Consider the following 21,625-nt stretch of genomic DNA (forward strand, 5'->3'; position numbering starts at 1 on the left):
TGCTGCCAAGCAGATTTTGTGACTGCCAGCCTTTGTGGTTGGAGATTGGATGGAGGGTCTCAAAAACAAAAAGCCACAGGAAGGGAGAAAAATCTGCTCTACCAAGCCACAGCAGTATAGCTAAGAGTCATTATTGAGTCTTATCCTGTATGGATCAACACAGAGGGAAACTTACCATGTTTCCACTCACTAGCTATAAACAAGCACCACTCACTAGCTATAAACAAGCATGTAATCCAAAAACTGCACGGCATTTTTTTCATAACTCATTCAGAAATCAAATGCCCTTCTTAATTGCTCAGACTTCAAATCTTGCATGCTCATACAGACCAGGCACAACATCAGTGTGCAAGCCTTATGAAGGCTAACAGAATACGATTAAAAGTTAAAAGCTAGATTTTAAAATTCCAAAGATAACTCTGAATCAACTCAAAACCAGTGAGTTGTATGAAAAGAGTCCATAGGAACAAAATAGCAGACTGCAATCAGCACACCTTTCCTAAAAGCTTTCACGGAGGTTGGAGGGAGATTTAACAAAAAGGATCCAAACTTTCCCTTGGCACATAGTTTTCTTCCTGACTACAGCTTCCACTAGGCATGACCACAGCTTTTGTTGTGGTATCTCACAATGCACATCCTCCATTCTATTAAGAGGAGATTAAGCAGTATGAAGTCTTCCTGGAAATGGCAGAACATTACTAGCCTCAGAGCAATAAGGATGCATTTTTTGAGGAACTTTTTTAAATAAATAAATTTTATTAAACAAAATTTGCTTTCCACAGTAAAAATAGTAGTGAGGCACTCAACAATAGGAAAACAGTCCTTGGTTACTGCAAAATACCAGGAAAGCAAAAAGGTTTCAGAAATTGAAATTTTGGAACTGTAAAGATTAAAATATCAATCAAGTACCAGCATAAAGTTGGCAAATCAGAACATGGCACTGGAGAAGCAATTTTAGCTCATTTTATAGATCTGTAGCATTATTATACTTGATATATCTTGTGTTGCAACTTCTACAACATATATCTAAGTCTACAAAAAGAGTACTGATAAGCAAAAATGTAACATCTGAGTATTAAGAAAAACTAGTTTGTAAATTTGATTTACCAACAGAGAACAGAGATGTGCTCCACAGAAAACCAAGGTTTTCAGTAATTACTGGAATCACCATATGCACATCACATCCACACCCCTCAAAAAAATCTCATTGCTTTTTTATTTTAGTAAGTTTCATCTTGACTCAGTTATAACAACTACACAGAGCTAGAAGATTTTGCAGAACAAGTTCAGTAAACTTGAGAATCAGGAAAGATCACAGAATCATAGAATCATAGAATTGGCTGGGTTGGAAGGGACCTCAGAGATCATCGAGTCCAACCCTTTTACCACCGTTGCGGTTGCTAGACTATGGCACTGAGTGCCACATCCAGTCTCTTTTTAGATATCTCCAGGGATGGAGAATCCACTACTTCCCTGGGCAGCCCATTCCAATGCTTGATCACCCTCTCCGTAAAGAAATTCTTTCTAATATCTAACCTAGATTTCCCTGGCACAACTTGAGACTGTGCCCTCTTGTCTTGTTGAAAGTCGTCTGGCAAAAGAGCCCACCCCCACCTGGCTACCCCTCCTTTCAGGATGCAGCATTAAAGTGTAGATCACTAGCATACAGCACTCAGGCATCCAAGAAATGAGTGTAGCATAAATACTTACCTTGTACAGACTTTTATATAACAAGTCTTGTTAGTCTGAAACTCAGTAAACTAACTAGTATAATTTATAATTTCTCTTCATACACATGCCACAGAACATAATTTGCTGAAAACCTTCCCAGACTACAGTGTTTTCCCTATTCTATCTTTGCACTGAACCTCTCCCTTCCTCCATCCACATTCCTGCTTCAATTTCTAGTACATCTGTTCATTGCTTGTTGTCATATTCTGAGGAGAAATAATAGAAGAACAGATGGCGTTTTGGGATTATCAAGTTATGTTTGAGAACAGTAGTACTCCATGCATCCTTTACAGTAGGGTCTAATATGTCATTATACTCTATTAAGGATGCATATACAAACTCAAGGAGACCTAAAGAAACCACAAAAGCAAACAAACAAACAAACCAAAAACAAAAACAAAAAACCCCACAAAACAAATAGAAAAAAAAACAACAAAAAACCCCACAAAAAACCCACCAAAACCAAACCAAAACAGGAACCGAAGTGGAGATGTCCATTAAGACAGTGGCTCTATCAAAAGCAGTTATATTCTCTTCATTTTGCTATCCACAGAAGACAACTTTCTTTTCACTCAAAAATGACAGACTATTTTCTTAATTTTAGAGTGTTTCCTTGTTACATGCTTCCTATGGTAAAAGGGAAACCTAGTTCTCTCTGTCCCCTGAAAGAGTACCTGTTCAGTCACAGTAAAACAAGTATATGTGAGCATTAATAGCTTCTTATGTACTTTTTAACTGGATGAAAAATGTAGAAGCTTGGTAACACACCAAGAGTTGTTGGGCATTCAGGAAACTCCATCATTTCAGTGCTTCTACTTTAAAGGAGAGCAATGCAGATGCTGTTTACCTTACATGCTGAATCACTCCTGGAAGTAATATTTCTCATAGGTTGTCTCCTGGGAGCAAATGCAAACACAAAGGAGCTCGCTCTAGAGAATACTGTCACTACAAGTGACTTAAATTCTTTTACAGATAATGGTCTTTGGAGACATCCGACTATCCAAACAACCACAGAGCCTCTCTTATTAAATATAAATGTATTACTCAGAAATTAAAAATCACACTGACATGCAGGATGCAGTACTACAAGTTCCCTATTACAAAGCCTGTTTTATAAAAAATGAGAATGCCAGATGGATAATGAGAATGTATTGCAAAAAGCACAATAGGTATATGTGAACATGTAAGTGCATGTGCTCAATACAGAAATTGTAATAAAATTCATATACAAATGACATTTTAAAGAGAAAAAAAAATCTCTTTAAATACAGTTCTCAAAGATAGACAGTCCGTGGTGAACTCGAGCACTGTTTTCTGGGTGCTTAAAAATTTTGGTCTGAGCTTGAAAATCAGAGTTTTTTACATAACCTTATTGACACGTGAGATTTCTCCCAGTCATGTTCCTATTCTAAAGTGGGAACAAATAAAGATGACAGTACAGTTTAGAAGGCATTTATCTTCAGAACCATCTTGCTTACATGGCTTAAGTTTGCCATGTTTTTAATCAGCTTCAGGCACTATACAAGACATAACCAAAAACACATTTGAAGAACTATTTAGAGTAGAGAAATAAAATTTGGTCACTATATTTTAAAATTCTTTCAAAAGGATAATTAATAACATAGTTGTACACTGATACACATACACTATATATGTTGATATACATGCATATATACATACTTAAAAAAAAAATTTAGAAAACTACTTTTGTACTTCTGTGGTCCTTCAAATATCTTTAAGTAATCTAGTACTGAGGTTCAAAGGTTCAGACATTTGTTTAGTTCAAAATTTACAGGAGCTGGGACAGAGAAGGAGATACGGATCACACAAGACAGAGGTTAAAGAATCACAAAGTATGGCAATTGCCCACAATGTCTTCAAAACCTACAGCAGAAGGATAAAAAGCTGCTCTCAATTACCAACCCCCAAAATCAACCTCTGCTGCTTTTGGCTGGGGGATTGGAATGCAATTATAGCCCACAGAGTACCAGATGCATACAGCATACTCCTTCCCTAATTCCAGTTGTTCACAGCCCTGACCTAACACCATTAAAACAATGGGTTACAGTACAAGGCTGTTACCATTGTGTCACCCTTCAGACTGCATCCAACCTAAGCAGTAACACTTTACTGGGTGGTGAGGTGTTCTAAGATGTTGCTCTTCCCAATAAGCTCTCTCCCTAAATATCAGGGAGCCTTACAAAAGACAATTTAGATGTATTAATGCTGCGGAATATTTACATATTTAAAGCACACACAAATATCCCCCTTACTGTGCAGTATGTCTCAGTCTGTAAACATTTCCTGAATAAAGGCAAAACATATCTCTCCCTCCCTATTACACCCTGGTTTCAATGCTGATGGATGCAACACACCAGGGAACACAAACAACCAAAAGACTTTATTTCAGACCTAAAAATTCTGTGCTAGCTCACGCTCTAATATTAATTTTATTTCATTATCTTTGCATGCCCATAGGAAGCTTGGAGAAGGCAGAGCAACAACCTGCATTTGTAATACATTTTCATTCTGATTTATTTTGCAGCAAACACTTTTCTGCAAACAAGAGGATGAATTTTTCTTTCAGGAAAACTCTGACAGATTATAAAACTTAATTTTTATTATTTATTATGACTAAACCTAGGGAATTCTTAGACCACAAAGATACTGTTTTGAAAATAGTGAAAATTGTATCAGAATATACCAAAACTTTCCAGTAGCCAAGCTAGAGAATTTGCTTTGCCAAGGTTTTAAAACCAAACAAAACAGGTACAGGAGTGCCTTAATTGCAACACCGACAATGAATCACTGTGCAAGCAGCCACACCCTGGAAAACAGTCTCCAAAGTGATGATGGTAACATCCACAGGACTTTTCTGCCAACTTAAGCATAAAAATACTATTTCAATTAATTTTTCCATAAACTGATGTTTACAATCAATGTTGTAATTTCCAAAAATGCCAAATTTTGCTGATTTTGGATTCTTGTATATAGGGTAAAGTCAGTTTTCAGATTATCAGACTAGGACTCAGACTAAGTTTGGTTAGACTTCTTAAACTAGTATCCATACACATGTCTATATATAAGTAGTAAGGAATAAACTTCTCTTCATCTAAGTTCTCCTTACTCTGTTCCTCTTCTTTATGGAGTTATCATCAAAGCAATGAAAAAAACTGAACAAACAACGAAAGCAGAAAACATAGGTTGTGGCAGGAATTATACTCTAACATTTTTCATTCAAGCCAGTTGACTGGATGAAAACTTATTTACAGCACATGGTAAAGCTGCAGTCATCTTGCTTGTAAACTAAGAACTGGGTAAAATTAAGTACTCACAGTTACAGGAAGCTACAACAATTTGATTCCCCTCTTGTATCCATTTTGTATCCATTCCTACAGTCATGCACAATTGCAAGTGACACCTCCCACGTCCCAGCTGGGAGAGTCAGGATGGATGATGGATGGTGGGTCAGGTGGAATTTTGCCTTCCCTGCCCCACCAGCAAAACATTTTTCCCATGGTTATTGCAACAGTCAACCCACACAATCTTACTCATGAGACAGTACTAATCTAATTAGTAAAGACTTTGGAAATCCGGCATTTCAAAACACTTCATTAAGTCAACTTCTGCACCAGTATAACACTAATAATGGCTGATAGAAAATTAGGAATTGTGCTACAAATAATTCCAGAGATCAGTTTTGGCTCACCTCTCCCCTTTCCCACTTAGTCTGAGTGGCAGGAGGTAAGAGCATAATAAGCTACCTGCTAAATATTTTAATGCTTCTATTGAAGCACTGCAGTAAAAAATTCAGTTCTTGATATTCTTAGTGCTTTTACCAATATTCCTTTTTCTAAATTAATTCCAAGTGCTGCAAAATACAGAAGTTGCATCTTTGCAAAGGTTGTGCTGAAACCCTGTAATCATCCCTTCTAAGCTCCAAAGTGCCTCAACATCTACCTATATCCATCTACTACTACAACCTCAACCTATACAATCCACTCCTATGCAAGTCTAACTACTATAGATTTAGCATATAACCTTTTGGCTTGATATTTTGTAGACTATTTTAACAGCCAATACATGCAGAAATGCAAGGAAATTGCACCTTCATATAAAACCACGGGGGGAGGGAGGAAAAGTAATTTAATTATAACCTTACTCAGTAATCAGCAACTCGAGGATGAGTCGCAGACGTCTTCCCTAGCTGCACAGCTAAGTCAATACACACAGTGTAAGAACTCAGAGAGATATGAATGCTTTCACCATGATAAAAGCATCTACAGGCTCAAACAAAAGAATGAAAACCAAGGAAGTCACAACATACACACTTCTCTCTAGGCACAAAAGTACCTTTTTTTCCCAACAGAATGAACAAAAGAAAGAAAGGACAAGCCATATCAAACAAATGCTTGAAGTCTGTTTTTTTGTAGCCAGAGCTTATGCTTTCCTAGAAGCATAAGCTGCAAAAAATTTATTTGGATGTCATGTTGTGATGCCAACACACAGTGCCCCAGACAACTGTGCAATGTGTCTGAGAACCTGTTCAAAATAAGCAAATATGGAAACAGGTCTAAGCTTTCTGTATCGTCTATATACAAAAGTTTCAGTATCTTGCCAGAGAGATCTAAAGCAAAAAGAAGTATTTCAATTTCACCAATACTTCATAGTGTGCAGAGGTACATACACAGATTAGAAATGCAACTGCTGGTTTTGACTAAATGTTTCCCTTGTTTTCTATCACAAACTTGAAGACCAAAGCAACAAATCACATACAGTTCTCTTGCTTCCACAATTATAACAAACTGCACAGATACTTCGGAGGTTGCAAAAACAGCCCTATTTGATTCATTCCTCAGCACAATTTCTGAATTTTTGACTTACGAAAGTATTTCAAGGTCTCTTCTATTTGCTCAGTTGTTAAGTCAATATTTGCATCAGGAGAAATGAGGGGTGTGTGAAGCCAGTCGTCGTGGTCATAACCATAGATTGTATCTGCTCTTAGCTTATAATGAGGCAGCTGCTCTTCCAGTAGACTGATGATTTCAACTTCAGGAAGATTGGTACTATTGCACACATCTGGTAAGAGAAAGAGGACAATCTCTGTTAGTCACCTTAAACTGAGTACTATACAAACAAACTACCAATTATGTCACTTTGTTTTGGCACCAGCAAGATTCTTCTGTATGTGTAAAACACCTGGGGACACTAACCATATGGGAAGATATTACTCACATAAAAGATCCCCAAATGGCATATTTACTAGCAGAAAATACAAGAGTATGCTCTTCAGGACAAAAAGCCCAACCAGGACAAAAAGTCCAGAAGCAGGGACTCATCTATTGATGAATAAGGTGATGGAAGAATAGGGAGGAAGTGAGCATTGCCCAAGACAGGAAGTTAGAATCTGGGTATGGAGAAAGGATTAGTACGTACAGAGTTTACATTTTTAATTTGACTTGACAGATTATTTTAGCTTGCAAGTTTTATGTTCTTAACTAGGTCTGACCACAGTTGAGTACACTATTTTTTTTGACTTCGCTGCTGGCAGATTTTTCTCAAGAAGTTCAGGATTGCAATAGCAAACAGTGTCACAGTTCACACCTCAGATGCACTGGTAAAGCTGGCTGCAAGAACTTTTAGTGAACCTTTCGACACTATCTTGACCTGCATTCTGGAATATCAGTCCTTCTGTTCACAAATATATCACATTTGCACACAGTTTTAAAAACCGGATACTAACAACTATCAAAACCTGCAAAAAATATTATCATTAAAAGTTGAGTGGAGTTTTAAATTAGGATAAAAGAGAGTGGAAAGTTTTAACACGGAAAATTCCAAACTTCACCATATGGATGGCCAAACATGGCACAGGGTCACAGAGAGACAGAAATCTCTCATCTTTAGAACAACTTAGAACTTGACTAACAAGGCACTCAACTTAAAAGACCTGCCTTAAGTAGAAGTTGTAAGAGATGACTACAGAGGTACCTTCCAATCTATATGTTATATGATGAATTTTATGTGTGCATGCACATATGAGTGCATAAGCATAAGTTTAATCAAGCATAAGTTTAAATACACACATTCTAATTACAACAATTAACTACAATTTTTTGTCAAATATTTACTAAGAAGCAGAGTAAACCCTGGTAGGTTTTCTGTAAATACTTAATCTGTTTATGCCAGAACAGAAAAGGATCATGACCATTCAACCCCAAACAAACAAAAACGAATAAACAAACAAACAAAACAAAACAAACAAAAACAAACAAAACAAAAAACCACACCAAAACTCACACCCATAGAGCTGCCTGACCAGGCTTACTGGGGACTCCAGCCAAATCCAGTGGCCCAGGAGCTTCATTTAGACCTAAGCAGCCTGTCCACCCCTGTGCAGTGCTATAGGGTAGGATTGTGCCCAGTTCTGTCCCCTGCTGCTGATACTGATTAATTGCCTGGGCTTCTTGGATTGATTACAGATTGGCTTAGTACCTGGAATTTGTCTAATGATCACTGGAGAGTCAATTTTAATCATAACTGCCAGCACCTTTGCCCTGCTCAGGAACAAGGGGACTGGGCTTTGCCAACAAGGATCCTGCCCTTCCCATCCTGTGGTCACTCAGCTCCTGGCAGGGCTGTGAGGCAGCTCTGCTCTTGCTGCTCCCTGACAGTGAGAGAAAACTCATTATAACTCATTATTGCAGATCTGACAGAGGGAGGAAGGGAGTCACGCATACTTTTCTATAGATTATCAATTCCCTCTTTTTTTAACCTTTCAAATCCAGAAATTGCATTGCTGCAGGTATCATTTTGAGCACATAAGACAGCAAGAACATTCCTGTTCTATCAGACAACAGGGCAGATCAACTCACACTGTTGATCTCCTGCCAGCATCCTTTAAAGGATCCCAGTGATTAAAATTCACTGCATTATACTCTATGGTTCAAGGAGTCTGCTGTTTTCTATCAGGAGGTATTCTCTGCTTTTTTCCAGGCTGCTACATATATGTAGGTGTTCACCAGACCTCAGAAGTGGAAGTGCACAAGTCAGTAGGATGAAGCAATGCTATTTACATGGACCTTTGTGCAATCTGACTATCAGTCTGCACACAACATGTAAGAGGACCTTGCAGCCTTCTTGGAAGACTACTAACTTACAAAGATGAACAAGACCTGTTTTCCATGTTCCCAAAGCTGAGAGCTACCCTGTAACTACAAACTGTTCTTCCCAGGCTACCTTTAAAACTATTGATAACATCCATCTTAGTGTCTGCAATCCTGACTTCAGAAAAGCCAGCTCATCTTCTAAAAGACACCTGTAGATGTCAACTAAACATTCAGAGATATGTGTGTGTCTACATGAATACACAAGGATTTTTGAATACATCTATATCTACATATCTAGGATATAGATTTGCTTGCCAGGTTTTGTAGTTTGTTTGCCAAGGGTGTCCATATCTAGAGATATAGATGCCTGTCTTTAGATTACCTAGTTGTTCCCAATGTCAGGAATATGGGGTTTGCTGTTTTGTTTGGATTGTTTTATTGGGGTTTTTTGGCTGAAATTGTAGGTTTTTTTTTGTGAAGAATCTAACAGCCTGACTACAGTGGTCTTCCTGGGAACAAGGAAACAAAAATCTGTGGAAAATTTAAACTTTTTTGTGTTTCTGCTTTTAATTAGTATTTCAAAAGAAATGGACTGACTTTATAGCCAAAAAGAGACAGTTTCAGGCAAATAATTTTGTATGGAGAAGTAAAATAGTGCTATGTCATAAAAAAATAGCAGAAAATAGAATGCAAAATAAGTTAACGATAAAATTTAGTAGGGAAAAAAAAACAACACAAACCCCCCACATGTGCATAGACACAAAAGAAACCCATAGTTTAATTGTGAAAAGAATTAGAACATGAAGAACAGGCAGTAAATAAGAATTATAGTGGAATACTAAGGCAATTGTTCTACCCTATCATACAAAAAAATCTTGAGTGTTTCTGGGCAAGTCAAAAGACCTAATGACTGGGAAAGATATTAATGAGTAACTGGAAAGGCAACTTAGTATGATACTATTGTCATTAACTTCTATTGCAATTTTATAATGTGTCCAGCAGCAGGAAATAGGGGCAGACTCTGATGTAATTGTCTATTTAGAAAAACAGGACACTGTAATTACACTTGTGTATGACTAAACACTGGTTTACCATTAAAATCAGAGCAACATTGTCAGTGGTACAATCACAGAGTCTTCCCCTTCACTTTTCCTCCCCTCCCTTTCCTGAGGAGCAGGCACTTGTCACAGGAAGGTACCCGACTAACACCATCTCCCATCCCAAAACACATTACATTTTTCAGAAGCCCCATGCTTCCAGGTAGTTTTAATTAATATTTCTGATTAAACTGCAAAGATAATATGAGTTAAATAAGTTTTCTACTCATAATACCTGAGATGCCATTTAAGTTTTATGATAAAGTCCAGCAGGAATAAAACTGCTGCACTTTCTCTTCTGCTAAGTGGTACCTTCATTTTATTGAATTAAATACAGTGCCTAAGCCTAGGGCAATTGGTTGATCATTAATAGAAATGACACAGCAAATATCTTTGTAAGCTGCTCTGTTACAGATTTTGGGGTTTGTCAAAGTATTTCAAACTTTTAGTTTTCTGGACACCCTTGGCAAACAAACTACAAAATGTGGCAAGCAAATTATAGAAAGTTAAGTAGCTAAATGAATTAAAAACTAATGATTCTTACTAAAGTGTAGGTCATTCCAGGTTCTGCTTTTGGAAAAAAAAAAGAAAAAGAAAAAAAAATGTTTAGAAAGATAGGAACAAGGCTGGACTCTATGATCTTGAAGGCCTTTTCCAGCCTGAGCAATTCTATGATTTTCTAAGGCTCTTATATAGTGTAGAAAGGCTGTAGCTTTCAGCACTTTCCTCCCTATTTTTGCAAGAAATGCATTCAATGTTTTGCCATATTTCATAGCTTATATGTATGCAAGCACATACACAAACACCCTGACCTCTTTTGGTGCAAAACATATTCCTTTCGTGCCCTTATTCCCAGGAGATAAAATTCTTCAGTCTGATTTACAGTTCTTGTTGCTACTCCTTAGTGATGTTTTCTAAGGAGATCAAACCAAATTCTTTTGGATTTTGGATTTTTTTCAAATGATTTTGGTTGCTTCGTTTCTAATCCATTCTTTCAAAAAGAAGACATAAATCTGGGCAGAACACCCACATTGAGCTCTCTTGTTCATTTTATTCTTCCTGCTTTAGGACCTCTTGGGTAATTATTAATGGATTACTTACTAGCTTGTTCCATATCTTTTAATAGATTGGCATTTGACTGACTTGTCTATTTCCCCTTCTTTGAACATCTTAAAACTTGCCACCACCTCCCTTATAACTTAGGGCAGCCACTAAAGGATTATTGTTCGTTTCACCTTGTTCACATTTCCTTAGAAGAATTTTTATTAGACTTGCTGATTTTTTTGCCGTCTTTTTTGTCATTTTTTTTTTCATTTGTTCCTCTCTTAGCCAACACTTCTGCCCATCCTGAAAAGCACACTAAGTTATGTTGAATTATGAATTATTAAGTTCAATTGAGGGCACTTTTTTTTTTAAATTATCTGGGGAAGAAAGAAGCATAATTTTTAGGGCAATCGAGTGAGGATAGAAGTACACTTGGGTTATTTTGGGAGGTACTCTTACACCCTTTCTCTGCTGACTAGTGAGCAATGAGTTCATACAACAGAAAACTGTGAGAGGTTTGAAACAAGAGGAGCTGACTGTATGTATTGAAGGGGCACTGGGACTAAAGGATTCTGCCACTCACTCTCTGTGCCCATAACCTCACACAGATCACAAGACATTCCGCAGGGTGCTGTCACCCCACACTGATATTTTCATCCTGCACCTCCTGCAGGATGTGACCTAGGAGTCACATAGGAGTGACCTATAAGGTCACTTCCAAGACAGTGTTAAACGTGTATTTAGCTGGCACTATTATTTGGATAGAAGGAATTATGCCAGCACCTCATAACCAAACAATCTGATCTCAGTCGAACTAAGTCCAACTCAAACAAAGTTCAACATGAACCACTCGGACAGATTTGAAGATCTCATTCCAAACAACACGGTCACCTAACACAACTCATCTGTAGAACTCCATTCCCTACCAGGCTTTTGGATTTCATCTGTTTACAGCTATAACTAAAAAGTAATATCTTACTGTAGAAATGAAACCTAGCTTGACTGACGAGCACTTATTTAAGTATCAATTTCACCTAAAACCAGGGGTAACTTTAGAGAAAAGAATCAAAAACAAAGAGAAAGGACAAGGGTGGGGGGGAAGAGGGAAGAAAGCACAAAGAAAAAACAAACAAAACACACACAAAGAGAAAACAAACTCTACAAACCTCAAATCTTGGTATCTGCAGTTTTTAGAAACACAGTACAAAACACCTTATCAGTCCAGCCATTACATGCAACAATGTAGTTTCTGAATTCTGGTCAAACCATCCCCAAATTTTGCAGTGTTTGTTTTCAAACAGAGGCTCCCCTGGTCAAGGTTAAAAAAACCTCCAGGTCTCTACAGAACCTGCTGGCGGTAGATGCTGCACCTGGCGTTAAGAAGTCCCGTAGTACCCCGAATCCCCCTAACCCCCCATCCCATTTGTCAGCCCATTCCAGCCCTCTTAAGAACCACGGCGAAGGATGGGACTGTGCTCAAGAAGGGACAGGGCCAGAACTCCCCAGTCATGACAAGGAGATCACGATGAAAACTACACAGAAATTGTATCAGTCCCAGGGCACCACACTCCAGAGCTGTGGTTCTGATGGAGGCCCACATGTTGCAAACATCTTTTTTTAATGAAAAAATTAAAAGACAAAGAAGGCCTCAATAGTCACTTGCAGGCAACTTCTTCCGTTTTTATTTTTCACAACAGATTTAAAACTTCATAACTTGTCATCACCTTTTGAGGCAGTTGGAGAAAGAGAAGCAGGAAAAAAAGCACAGGAAGAAAAATAAGACGAGAGAAACAAGGAAGCTCTCTGGAGAAAGCAGAAAGACTGTTTCAGTCTAACATGGAGCCACCTACTCCTTTCCCTGGTTTTCAGTCCTTCCCCATACCTCCCTCCCCATCCACCCTACCACATGACACATTCTCTCTTTCAAATTTCAGCATAAGTATCAAGAGAAACTTAACTCTTTAAAACTGTCTGGTAAATAAATAGCAAATTAGGGTTTTTAAAAGCACGTAATACCTGAAATGGGTCAGTTCCAGTCCTGGCTGTCTACTAGTTAAGTAAAAGGAAGGTTCCCTGCAGAAGAGGGCTACCACATGGAGGCTAAAGTCCAGCCACATGTAGTGCATGAAATTAAAGTTCATGAACTTGAGGCTACCTCATGCTAAATGCTGGCAAATCTCAGCTGCTGTCTTGCTTTACATGATGCATCCACACAGAGAACACAAACTGAAGGTGCATCCCTTCTCAGAAGCAAAGGATGAGTACATGGCAAATTTTGTATCCCTGTATGGAAAATGACAAAATTCTATAGTACATGTACCTTCAAACAAGACACATGATACATATGTTCTAATGTAAAATGTGTGAGTAGCTTCTAGGGTAGAGAAAATTTGTTCTACTAAGAAGAAAACCCGCTGTCCTCCATACTCACTGCCTTATCCAAAGGGAAAGATGGCCTTATGCAGCTTAAACATCAGGAATTTCGTTGCTGGTTGGAAAGCCAAAATGATGGAAGAAAACCTCCTCAACAAGAAAGCTGTCTCCTACCTTTAAAACTCAGACTCTTCAAACAGCCAAGGCAGCTTCTCTAACTTCACTGGCACAACAGGATTTTGTAATTAAAACTCCTGCCACACCTGTAACCAAAACTATTTAAGCAGCTGTTCTTCTGCCTCTAAACAAGGAAAATACTGCACAACATAGTCTTCCATAGATCCATGACAGTCTTAGATATTCTGAGCTACCACAACAAGATTTAAGCTGACCTGTAACTCAGTACTGTCCACATCATCCTCTCTCTCTGGACTTCCCACAATGTGTAAGTGGGGCACCACTGGAAAGGCAGGTGAAATTTATGGTAGCCAAGTGAACACATTCAATCTCAGTAAAGGAATTCTGGATTTGAAGTTCAGTTCATGGACAAAAATGAAGCACCCAGATTCTCATTATCTTCTCTATGTAACACCATGGGTCACTTCAGTTATCATACAAACATGCATTTATAAGAACAGATAGGAATAGAAAGAAAGAAGACTTCAAGAGTTTGCTTTTCTTCCCTTCTCCCACCTTTTTTCTTGTAAACAAATCCAGCTTCACCATTGGAAAAGAGGTTGTGTTCTCTCTCCAAAAATTTTAAAGGATTTATTCAAGGGTGGGAAAGCTACGCAGAATATAATGACAACTTTTCCTTTGCTACAAAGCAGAATTGGGATGAAGGATCAGATCATTCAATATTATCCAATAGTAACACTGCGTGGGAAAAATCATTCCATTGACCAGGTTGCTATCTGAAAATGGCAGAAAAAAATGCTGTTCCTTCAGTTTTGGCACACCAGGCACTGGCCACACCTGTCTGTGGAGGGGACAAGCCATAGAACTGCCTTCCCTTAGAGTTCACTGGGCTCAACCTACATCTGCATTTTTGGGTATGTAAAGTACTGATATGTCCAGCATGTTACTTTCCCTTTGTTGGAAATTCTGCTTAAATATGGAAGGTTCATTAAGCTGAGAGAAAAATTGGTTTAGCCAAACACAGAGGGCAAAACCTGGAACAAAGCTGGGAAAGTCAGAAAGCTAACAACTACCTAGACCCTGCAGCTCCAATGTGATGGATGTAACTGCTAACAGGGAGGTTAAAGCTTGGGTTGCATCCTACAAACACATTCCTGCTGGGTATAGCAAAGCTGAGACAGATCTTGATGCTGACAAACTATTAAACTATTAGGTCCCTTCTGTATATTATGCCATAAATTTAGAAGACTTTTGCTTCAGTGTAGACAAGTTTTTCCATGTAGCTAAATGCAGTCATGCTCATGCTTTTATGCTTACGTTAAACAGAAAATAAAAGGAAATTCCACCTCCACAGCTATTCTTTTAGAGCAAGAACAAAAGCTATTCATGTATCAAATGCATGCTGGCAACGTTCTGTTCAGCAGCAGTAAGAATAAACACATTCATTAACCATTAGGACTTTCCAGCTGCCAAGACAGACTGAAAATGTCTCAAAAACCCATTGATAGATCACTGAGTACAAAAAACCCTGAAAGCAATTGTCCTACTTCTGCTTATTGTTCAGCCCAGCTACAAAATGTGCCAGCCCCTAAACAATGGCTTTATTACCACAAGCAAAACATAAGAATTCTTTTGTGGCTTGCTCTTTACAGATGATGACTTTAAAGGGAAAAATTGTTATTTCGTGATGGACATACGGATCTACATTGAGGAAGAAAGGTAAAGTGGCACTCAGCATGTAATGGAAATAAACTGTGACCAGAAGTATTTTCATGTAGTTAAATACACCAATAATCAAATGTACCTTTTTAGTCTTCAGGTACTACTAAATTCCCTGCAACAGGAAAATAAACAAAAAATGCATCAGACACATACCTTCAGGACTTCTTTCTCCAAAGAGCAAACTCAGAACACTGATGAATACATACTGCTCACACTCTTCCCTATACTAAATAAAGTAGACATTTAGGAATGAAAAAAACCCAAAACCAAACAAACCATAAACACCAAAACACAAAAAAATAATCCTTGAGAGAAATAAAAGTATGGCTGAGATACAGACTAAGAGGTAGCATAATAACCTATCAGATGAGAGGATTTAGGAAGAATACTAAAATACTAAGTTACTGTTAAAAGGTAAGAGCTGGGAAACAACTGATGGGAAGCTGGGAAGGAGGGAGAAGCAGTTGGGTTTTGGTGCCATCAAAATCCAGCCAGAAATTTTAGAAGCAATGATTCAGCAGGCATAAAGAATAAGATCATTTTGTTGGAGTAAGCTAGACAGAAGTGAAATCAGACCCATAAAATAGTTGCAACCGTGCTGAGAGAGCTATCTAATTTTAATAGGTCTGGCCTTTCTGTCATACATTAAAGAAAGAAAGAGTGCTTGTAATTTATCAAAAAGCTACTTATAGGAAGTGACAGGAAAGAAGAGCAACTGGAGTCACCAGTTAGATCAAGCTTAAGGGTGGGACTGCTGACAGCAAAAGCAAAGTAAAAGGACTGAAGTAAGTGGCAAGTTTTAAAGGAGAGACTAAGAAAGCTGGGAGAGGAGAAGATGGGCAGCAAAAATTAGAGGTTTTTCCAAAACCATGAATGGGAAATAAAGAACTGATATTCACTAAATCCTGCATAACTAGAAAAAGAAATACTGGCAGATCAGTGGGAGACCAATTTAAGTAAAACCCACAAACTTGCACAGTAACACAACTAGCAGATTCAGAAAGGTTTTAGACAAAGTCATAGACAGAATCCAGGTCTAGGTAGACACTGAAAGAACTATGCAGGGACACATTCTCTATATCCCTAGTACCACAGTTGTGCACGATGGTGGTACTTAGTGCTGAGAATAAAGTAATGAGAGTGCTCTTCGTACCCACCCTCTGCTGTCATTGGAGTCAGAAATACAGTCCTGAGTCAGCTAATCTGGCCCAGAAGAGAATTCCTGTTCTTCATTTGAGTTCCATCTCCAGCAAGCAATATCCTACACCTCTTCTCTCATATAAATGCAATTGAGAAAAACAAGGAAGTGCCCCAAAAGAAGAACTGGAAAGGAAGGAAGTGCTAGAGCAGGTTTATGCTACAAAAGAAACAATCACTAAAGGAGAAAGGTAACTACAACAGAATCTGGGGAGGTGCAAAATAAGGGAATCAAGTTAGAGTTGTTACTATCAATTTTTTGTAATCTTTAATGCTTAGAAAATAACCATCCAACCTGTAAGTGGTGCCAAACACAACCAGAGCAACCTGGTAAATATTCTCAGAATACCAAACACAGCAGTATCTCATGCACCCTAAACAGGACACTCACAATATGGTATTTTTTCACCTCCACGTAACAGGAGCAACTACAATCAACCTGTAGTACCAAAATCCTTAAGAAGTAATCTTGAGGCAGTCATGCTTCACCAGGCTTGGAATAGCAAGAACAGAAATTCAGACTTTCAAACAAAAAAATGAACCTTCAGAGGGATGAAGGGGAAGAGGAGGGAGGGGGGGAAGAAGGGCATCAGAATGGAAATTCTGTATGCCCTAGGCATACCATTTAAAAGTAAGTGACAATAAAAAAAATATAAGGGTAGAATTACACAAAGTATCTGGACAATTATTCAGTCAAAATTGGCTGACATTGTCATAAAGAGTGGTAACATTTGATGGAAGAGAATAGAAGCTCTATTTCATATAAGAACATAATTAAAGCCTGAGTAAGGGCAAAGGCAGGACAAACATCCAAAGAGAACTTTTTGCAGCTATCTTCATTGCTAGGAGATTGTGTAAGGCTTGAGAGCAAGCAAAATTTGGTTTCTCTTGATGTTATGACTATCTATCATTGTACTCAATGCAGTCAGGTAGAAGTTACACTAACTTCAAGGTCAATACCAACTATTCTCTGAGATACCTTCCAGCTCAGAAAAGAGTCATTTCATAGTTGGACCCATGCAGTGACATAATTTAAGACACAAAAAAAACCCAAAAACAAACCAGAAACAAAAAATAACAACAAAAAACCCACAAACTGTTGGCTGGTGTTAATTACAAAAAGATAAGACAAAGAATTCCCAAGAAACCTCAGGGAATTACCCAGACATTACAGCCAGAAAATACACCCCTATGTCCATTCAGAAAGAGTAATTAGTACAATGAACAAACGAATCATGCAAACTAATGAAAGAGCTAGTCAATTTAACTCACAGTCCATCCATTCTCTCCTTTTTCCTTAGAAGGATGAGGGAAACCTACATGGCATTTTAAGCAGTTAGTGCTTGAATTATGAAGTATACTGCATCAAATTCATTGCAAACAGCACATCTTCAGACATGAGGAAGCAGACTGAAAGTTAGCTTAATGAAGATGGCTAACGATACTGCATTATGCATATTTTAAGAGAAACCAAGAGAAGAAAAAAGAAACGAGTCTATCAGCCAAACATTTGTCACCAGAGTAAATCTCTTCTTAAGTGGTATTTGGTATTTCAGACTTCTATGGTAACTGTACTCTCCATTTCCAGGACAGGAGTGGGTCTGATAGTTGATGGTAGAAGAGGAAAAAAGGCAATCAGACTAAGAGGCTTTTAAAATTCACAAAATTGGGCTACTGAGCAATTTAGTAATGCTTCCCTTTATCAAGTCAAGATTTACAGCCCTTCCTATGCAAAATGGGACAGGCAGGTGTCAGACAAAGAAAGAAGCCCCCAAACCCAGTTGCTGTTTCTACCAAGACCTAACTGGAAGTATCCAGGTCTCCACTCCAATTACAAGACAGACACTTTCAGAAGCACTTTGATTCCCTATCTAGCAAAAGGGACACTAGATGGTGCTACATCCGTATTTCTATCTTTACCTTTCAGATGAATGATAGCAGTTAGAAAAAGAAAAGTTCAAAGGAAAAAACAACTAGGACAAGACAGGTGCCTCACAGGTGTAGAAGCAACCTTCCATGTCCATGAAGTGCTGCCTTACTGCCCACCAACTTCAGGTTTTGAGTCTCCTTCTGCCCATTTACCTGTAAGCACCACAAGTGACAATGGTAGAAACTCTTGTCAGCCAGGCTAGACTGAACTTCTCTTGAATCTTGCTAATAAAAACCAAAATTTTAAAAAATAAATAAAAATTACTACAGTAGCGACTGGATCCATTTTCAGGTTTCATACGATTACATTTAGAAAATACATTCTGCACCAGTAACAAATTACTTAGTACTTCTTAAAACACCTACAAACAACTTGCTTTAATGGATCAGTTACTCTATTCCATTTCCCCTTCTATGCTCAGATTAGCGCAGATGCAGAAGCAGCTGCTTTCACAAGCATAAACACTTCAGCTATAGCAATTAAGTTTTGGATCTCTTTACTGTCAAATTCAGTAGGGAAAAAAAGACAACTTTTATGGTACTGTTCCCCACTCAGAGGTAACGCTGGCTTAAGAAAATTTCTCCTATCACTGCTTTTTTATCACCCAAGCCCTTCCCTGGGTTGCTCCAACAGAACTGCTTTTAGGCCACAACAGTAGAGCAGCTCAGAGGTGTAACCTAGCTGAAAGGCAGCTCTCATCTTCCCACTGTCACAAAAGCAGGGGAGGGATTCTATCCAGATCAGTTGCCTAAAACACCTCCAGTTACACTCCCAAAGAAATCTGCTCAGGGACAAATCTGCAGCAGCTTAGGGACAGGAAATGTTTAAGCCAACCCTGTATCCAAGAAAACACGCCTAGCACAATCAGCATGTGCAATGCATCCTCAGCTACATTACAGCTGCTCTCAGGTCCCAGGCAAAAAAGAATGTGCTGCTGACACAGAATGCTGAAGTGCCTCTTTACTGCCAGCAAACAGAATAGGGGGAAAGAAAGAAAAAAACAAACCCCCAAACCAAGCATTTAAAATTCTGTCATCAACAGCTGCCTTGAAAGTTAAGTAGCAAAATGTTCAAAACAATTCGGTTTTAGACCTAAGTTGTGTGAGAGTCAGCTGCAATTACATTCTCATTTGCTGATTAAGTTTCAGAATGTATCACCACACAGCACTCTAGTTCAGGTTTCCCATTTTTTTTCTTAACTGTTCTCTTTCTGCTTGTTTCAAGAGTACACACAGCATGTACTACTGACAAAGTAGAATTTTTGCAGAGGAAGTATGAGACCAGTTCCAAATTCACAGTTTATGCCCTTTGGCACCTTTATAAAGCACAATGAAGAGCTGAAACTTTAAAATGCATTTCTGCCCCTGTACTCAGCACTGGTGAGGCCACACCTCGAGTACTGTGTCCAGTTCTGGGCCCCTCAGTTCAGGAAGGATATCGAGGTCCTGGAGCAGGTCCAAAGGAGGGCAACCAGGCTGGTGAAGGGACTCGAGCACAGATCCTGTGAGGAGAGCTGGGACTGTTCAGCCTGGAGAAGAGGAGGCTCCGAGGAGACCTCATCACTCTCTACAACTCCCTGAAAGAAGGGTGTAGCCGGGGGGGATTGGTCTCTTTTCCCAGACGACTTTCAACAAGACAAGAGGGCATGGTCTTAAGTTGTGCCAGGGGAGGTTTAGGTTGGATATTAGAAAGAATTTCTTTACAGAGAGGGTGATCCAGCATTGGAATGGGCTGCCCAGGGAAGGGATGGATTCTCCATCCCTGGAGATATTTAAAAAGAGACTGGATGTGGCACTCAGTGCCGTAGTCTAGCAACTGCAACGGTGGTTCAAGGGTTGGACTCAATGATCTCTGAGGTCCCTTCCAACCCAACCAATTCTATGATTCTATGAATTAAAACCAAAACAAGCAAAAAACCACTATTTCTACTGCAAGTCTTAACCATGTTTCCTCCAGATCACAAACTGTACAAATTTGCTGCTGCAGAACAGCTAACAAATGACAAAGCATTACAGGATCAACCAGAAAACCACAGTTGGCTCACAAGTAAGCAAGAAGAAATTACATCAGGCTTGAAGGAGTGTGAGGTAGGAAGACATACACTAACCTCCATTTAACAGAAACTATTTAAAAAAAATAAAAAGCAAGACAGTTTGTCTTGCCTTTCAAGGAATCATAATCAAGAAAATCTTCTGATTCAAAGATGCTGAGTGTTTGGGCTTGTAGTCAGAAATAGAAATATGTGAAGTTAGTATTTTCCTGCTAACAGGAGAGGCAAGGGGAGACAGGACCCAGTCAAAAGATCAACTTTCAAAAAACATCCTTCTGCAAAGGGTCTCAAAGTTATGCTAGCAGGAATTCACCAATGCATGTAATGAGAGGTTTCTAGTGTAGACACTTAAAAAACAGTCTTTAATCCCATGAATACAAAGAAGGAGAGATGGGAAGTTGGTTCCCTGTAACAAAACATTAACTTGATGTAAAAGTGGACCTGATGAACATGACTGCAGTGTTAATTCTGCTGATTCTTCTTAAGGGTATAGGAATGGACATAAGAGCATCCCTCCCCTTCCTTCTATTTTTTTTTTTTTTCTTCAGAGTACCAACCCTTAGTAACTACACAGCAATAAGGCCGAGCTAAATTAAAACTTACTACAAAAATATCTGCTGATCATTAACTAATTCTCTGACCTACAGACAATTCTAGAAATGGCTGGAAGTAACTCAGGATAAATGTATCTGGCAGTAAATTAGAAAGGCTCCAGTCTTCCTTTTCTCAGCCCTCTCATTTGCCCCTCCTGAAAACTCAGCTGACTTCTCATACATTCCCAAAAGATCTTGGATCTGACAAGGCCCTTTTAAGCTAAAAGAAGCCTCACAGCTCAGCCAACACACCATGCATTTGGAATGGAAACTATCTGTCCATATCCATGACTGTGTTACAGCAATTACTCAAAAACACAAAAAAATGAGTCAGCTGAACACATTACTAAAAATTTAGTTCTATGTAAAATACCACACTTAAAACACTTTTTCCATTTATATGTATGAATGCTGTGATAAAACAGCATTTAACCTTTCACACAAGCATGCAGATGAAGCTGTTCTTCCTTATACATCTACTGCTATAGTTCCAGAATGTGACAAAAATGGAAAGGAATGCTTTGAAAGGAAAAAGATACACAGTCAAAACATGGTGTTACATACTGTTTCTCCTATTCCCTTCTCCCACAAAGCAATTCTTGTAACAATATAAAAATCTAAATTACATTGAACGATAGGCC

General features: G+C 38.5%; 1 protein-coding gene across 6 annotated transcripts in view; it reads right to left on the reverse strand.

The window, feature by feature from the left end:
• The window catches only part of TRAK1 (trafficking kinesin protein 1), a 134,698-nt gene that overhangs the window by 64,960 nt on the left and 48,113 nt on the right, over positions 1-21,625 (reverse strand). For 5 of the 6 annotated variants that reach the window (XM_030444195.1, XM_030444196.1, XM_030444193.1 and 2 more), the window contains exon 3: positions 6,616-6,810. Coding sequence is in view for 4 of the 6 variants with exons in the window: in XM_030444193.1 (XP_030300053.1) it covers positions 6,616-6,810 (195 nt within the window). In the remaining 2 variants the exon portion in view is untranslated. Of the gene's footprint in view, positions 1-6,615; positions 6,811-8,033; positions 8,066-21,625 lie in introns of those variants that run through there. The other variant, XM_030444194.1, reaches the window with a different exon arrangement.

This window comes from Calypte anna, chromosome 2 (genome assembly GCF_003957555.1).
Source record: "Calypte anna isolate BGI_N300 chromosome 2, bCalAnn1_v1.p, whole genome shotgun sequence".
NCBI classification, from domain to species: Eukaryota; Metazoa; Chordata; class Aves; order Apodiformes; family Trochilidae; genus Calypte; species Calypte anna.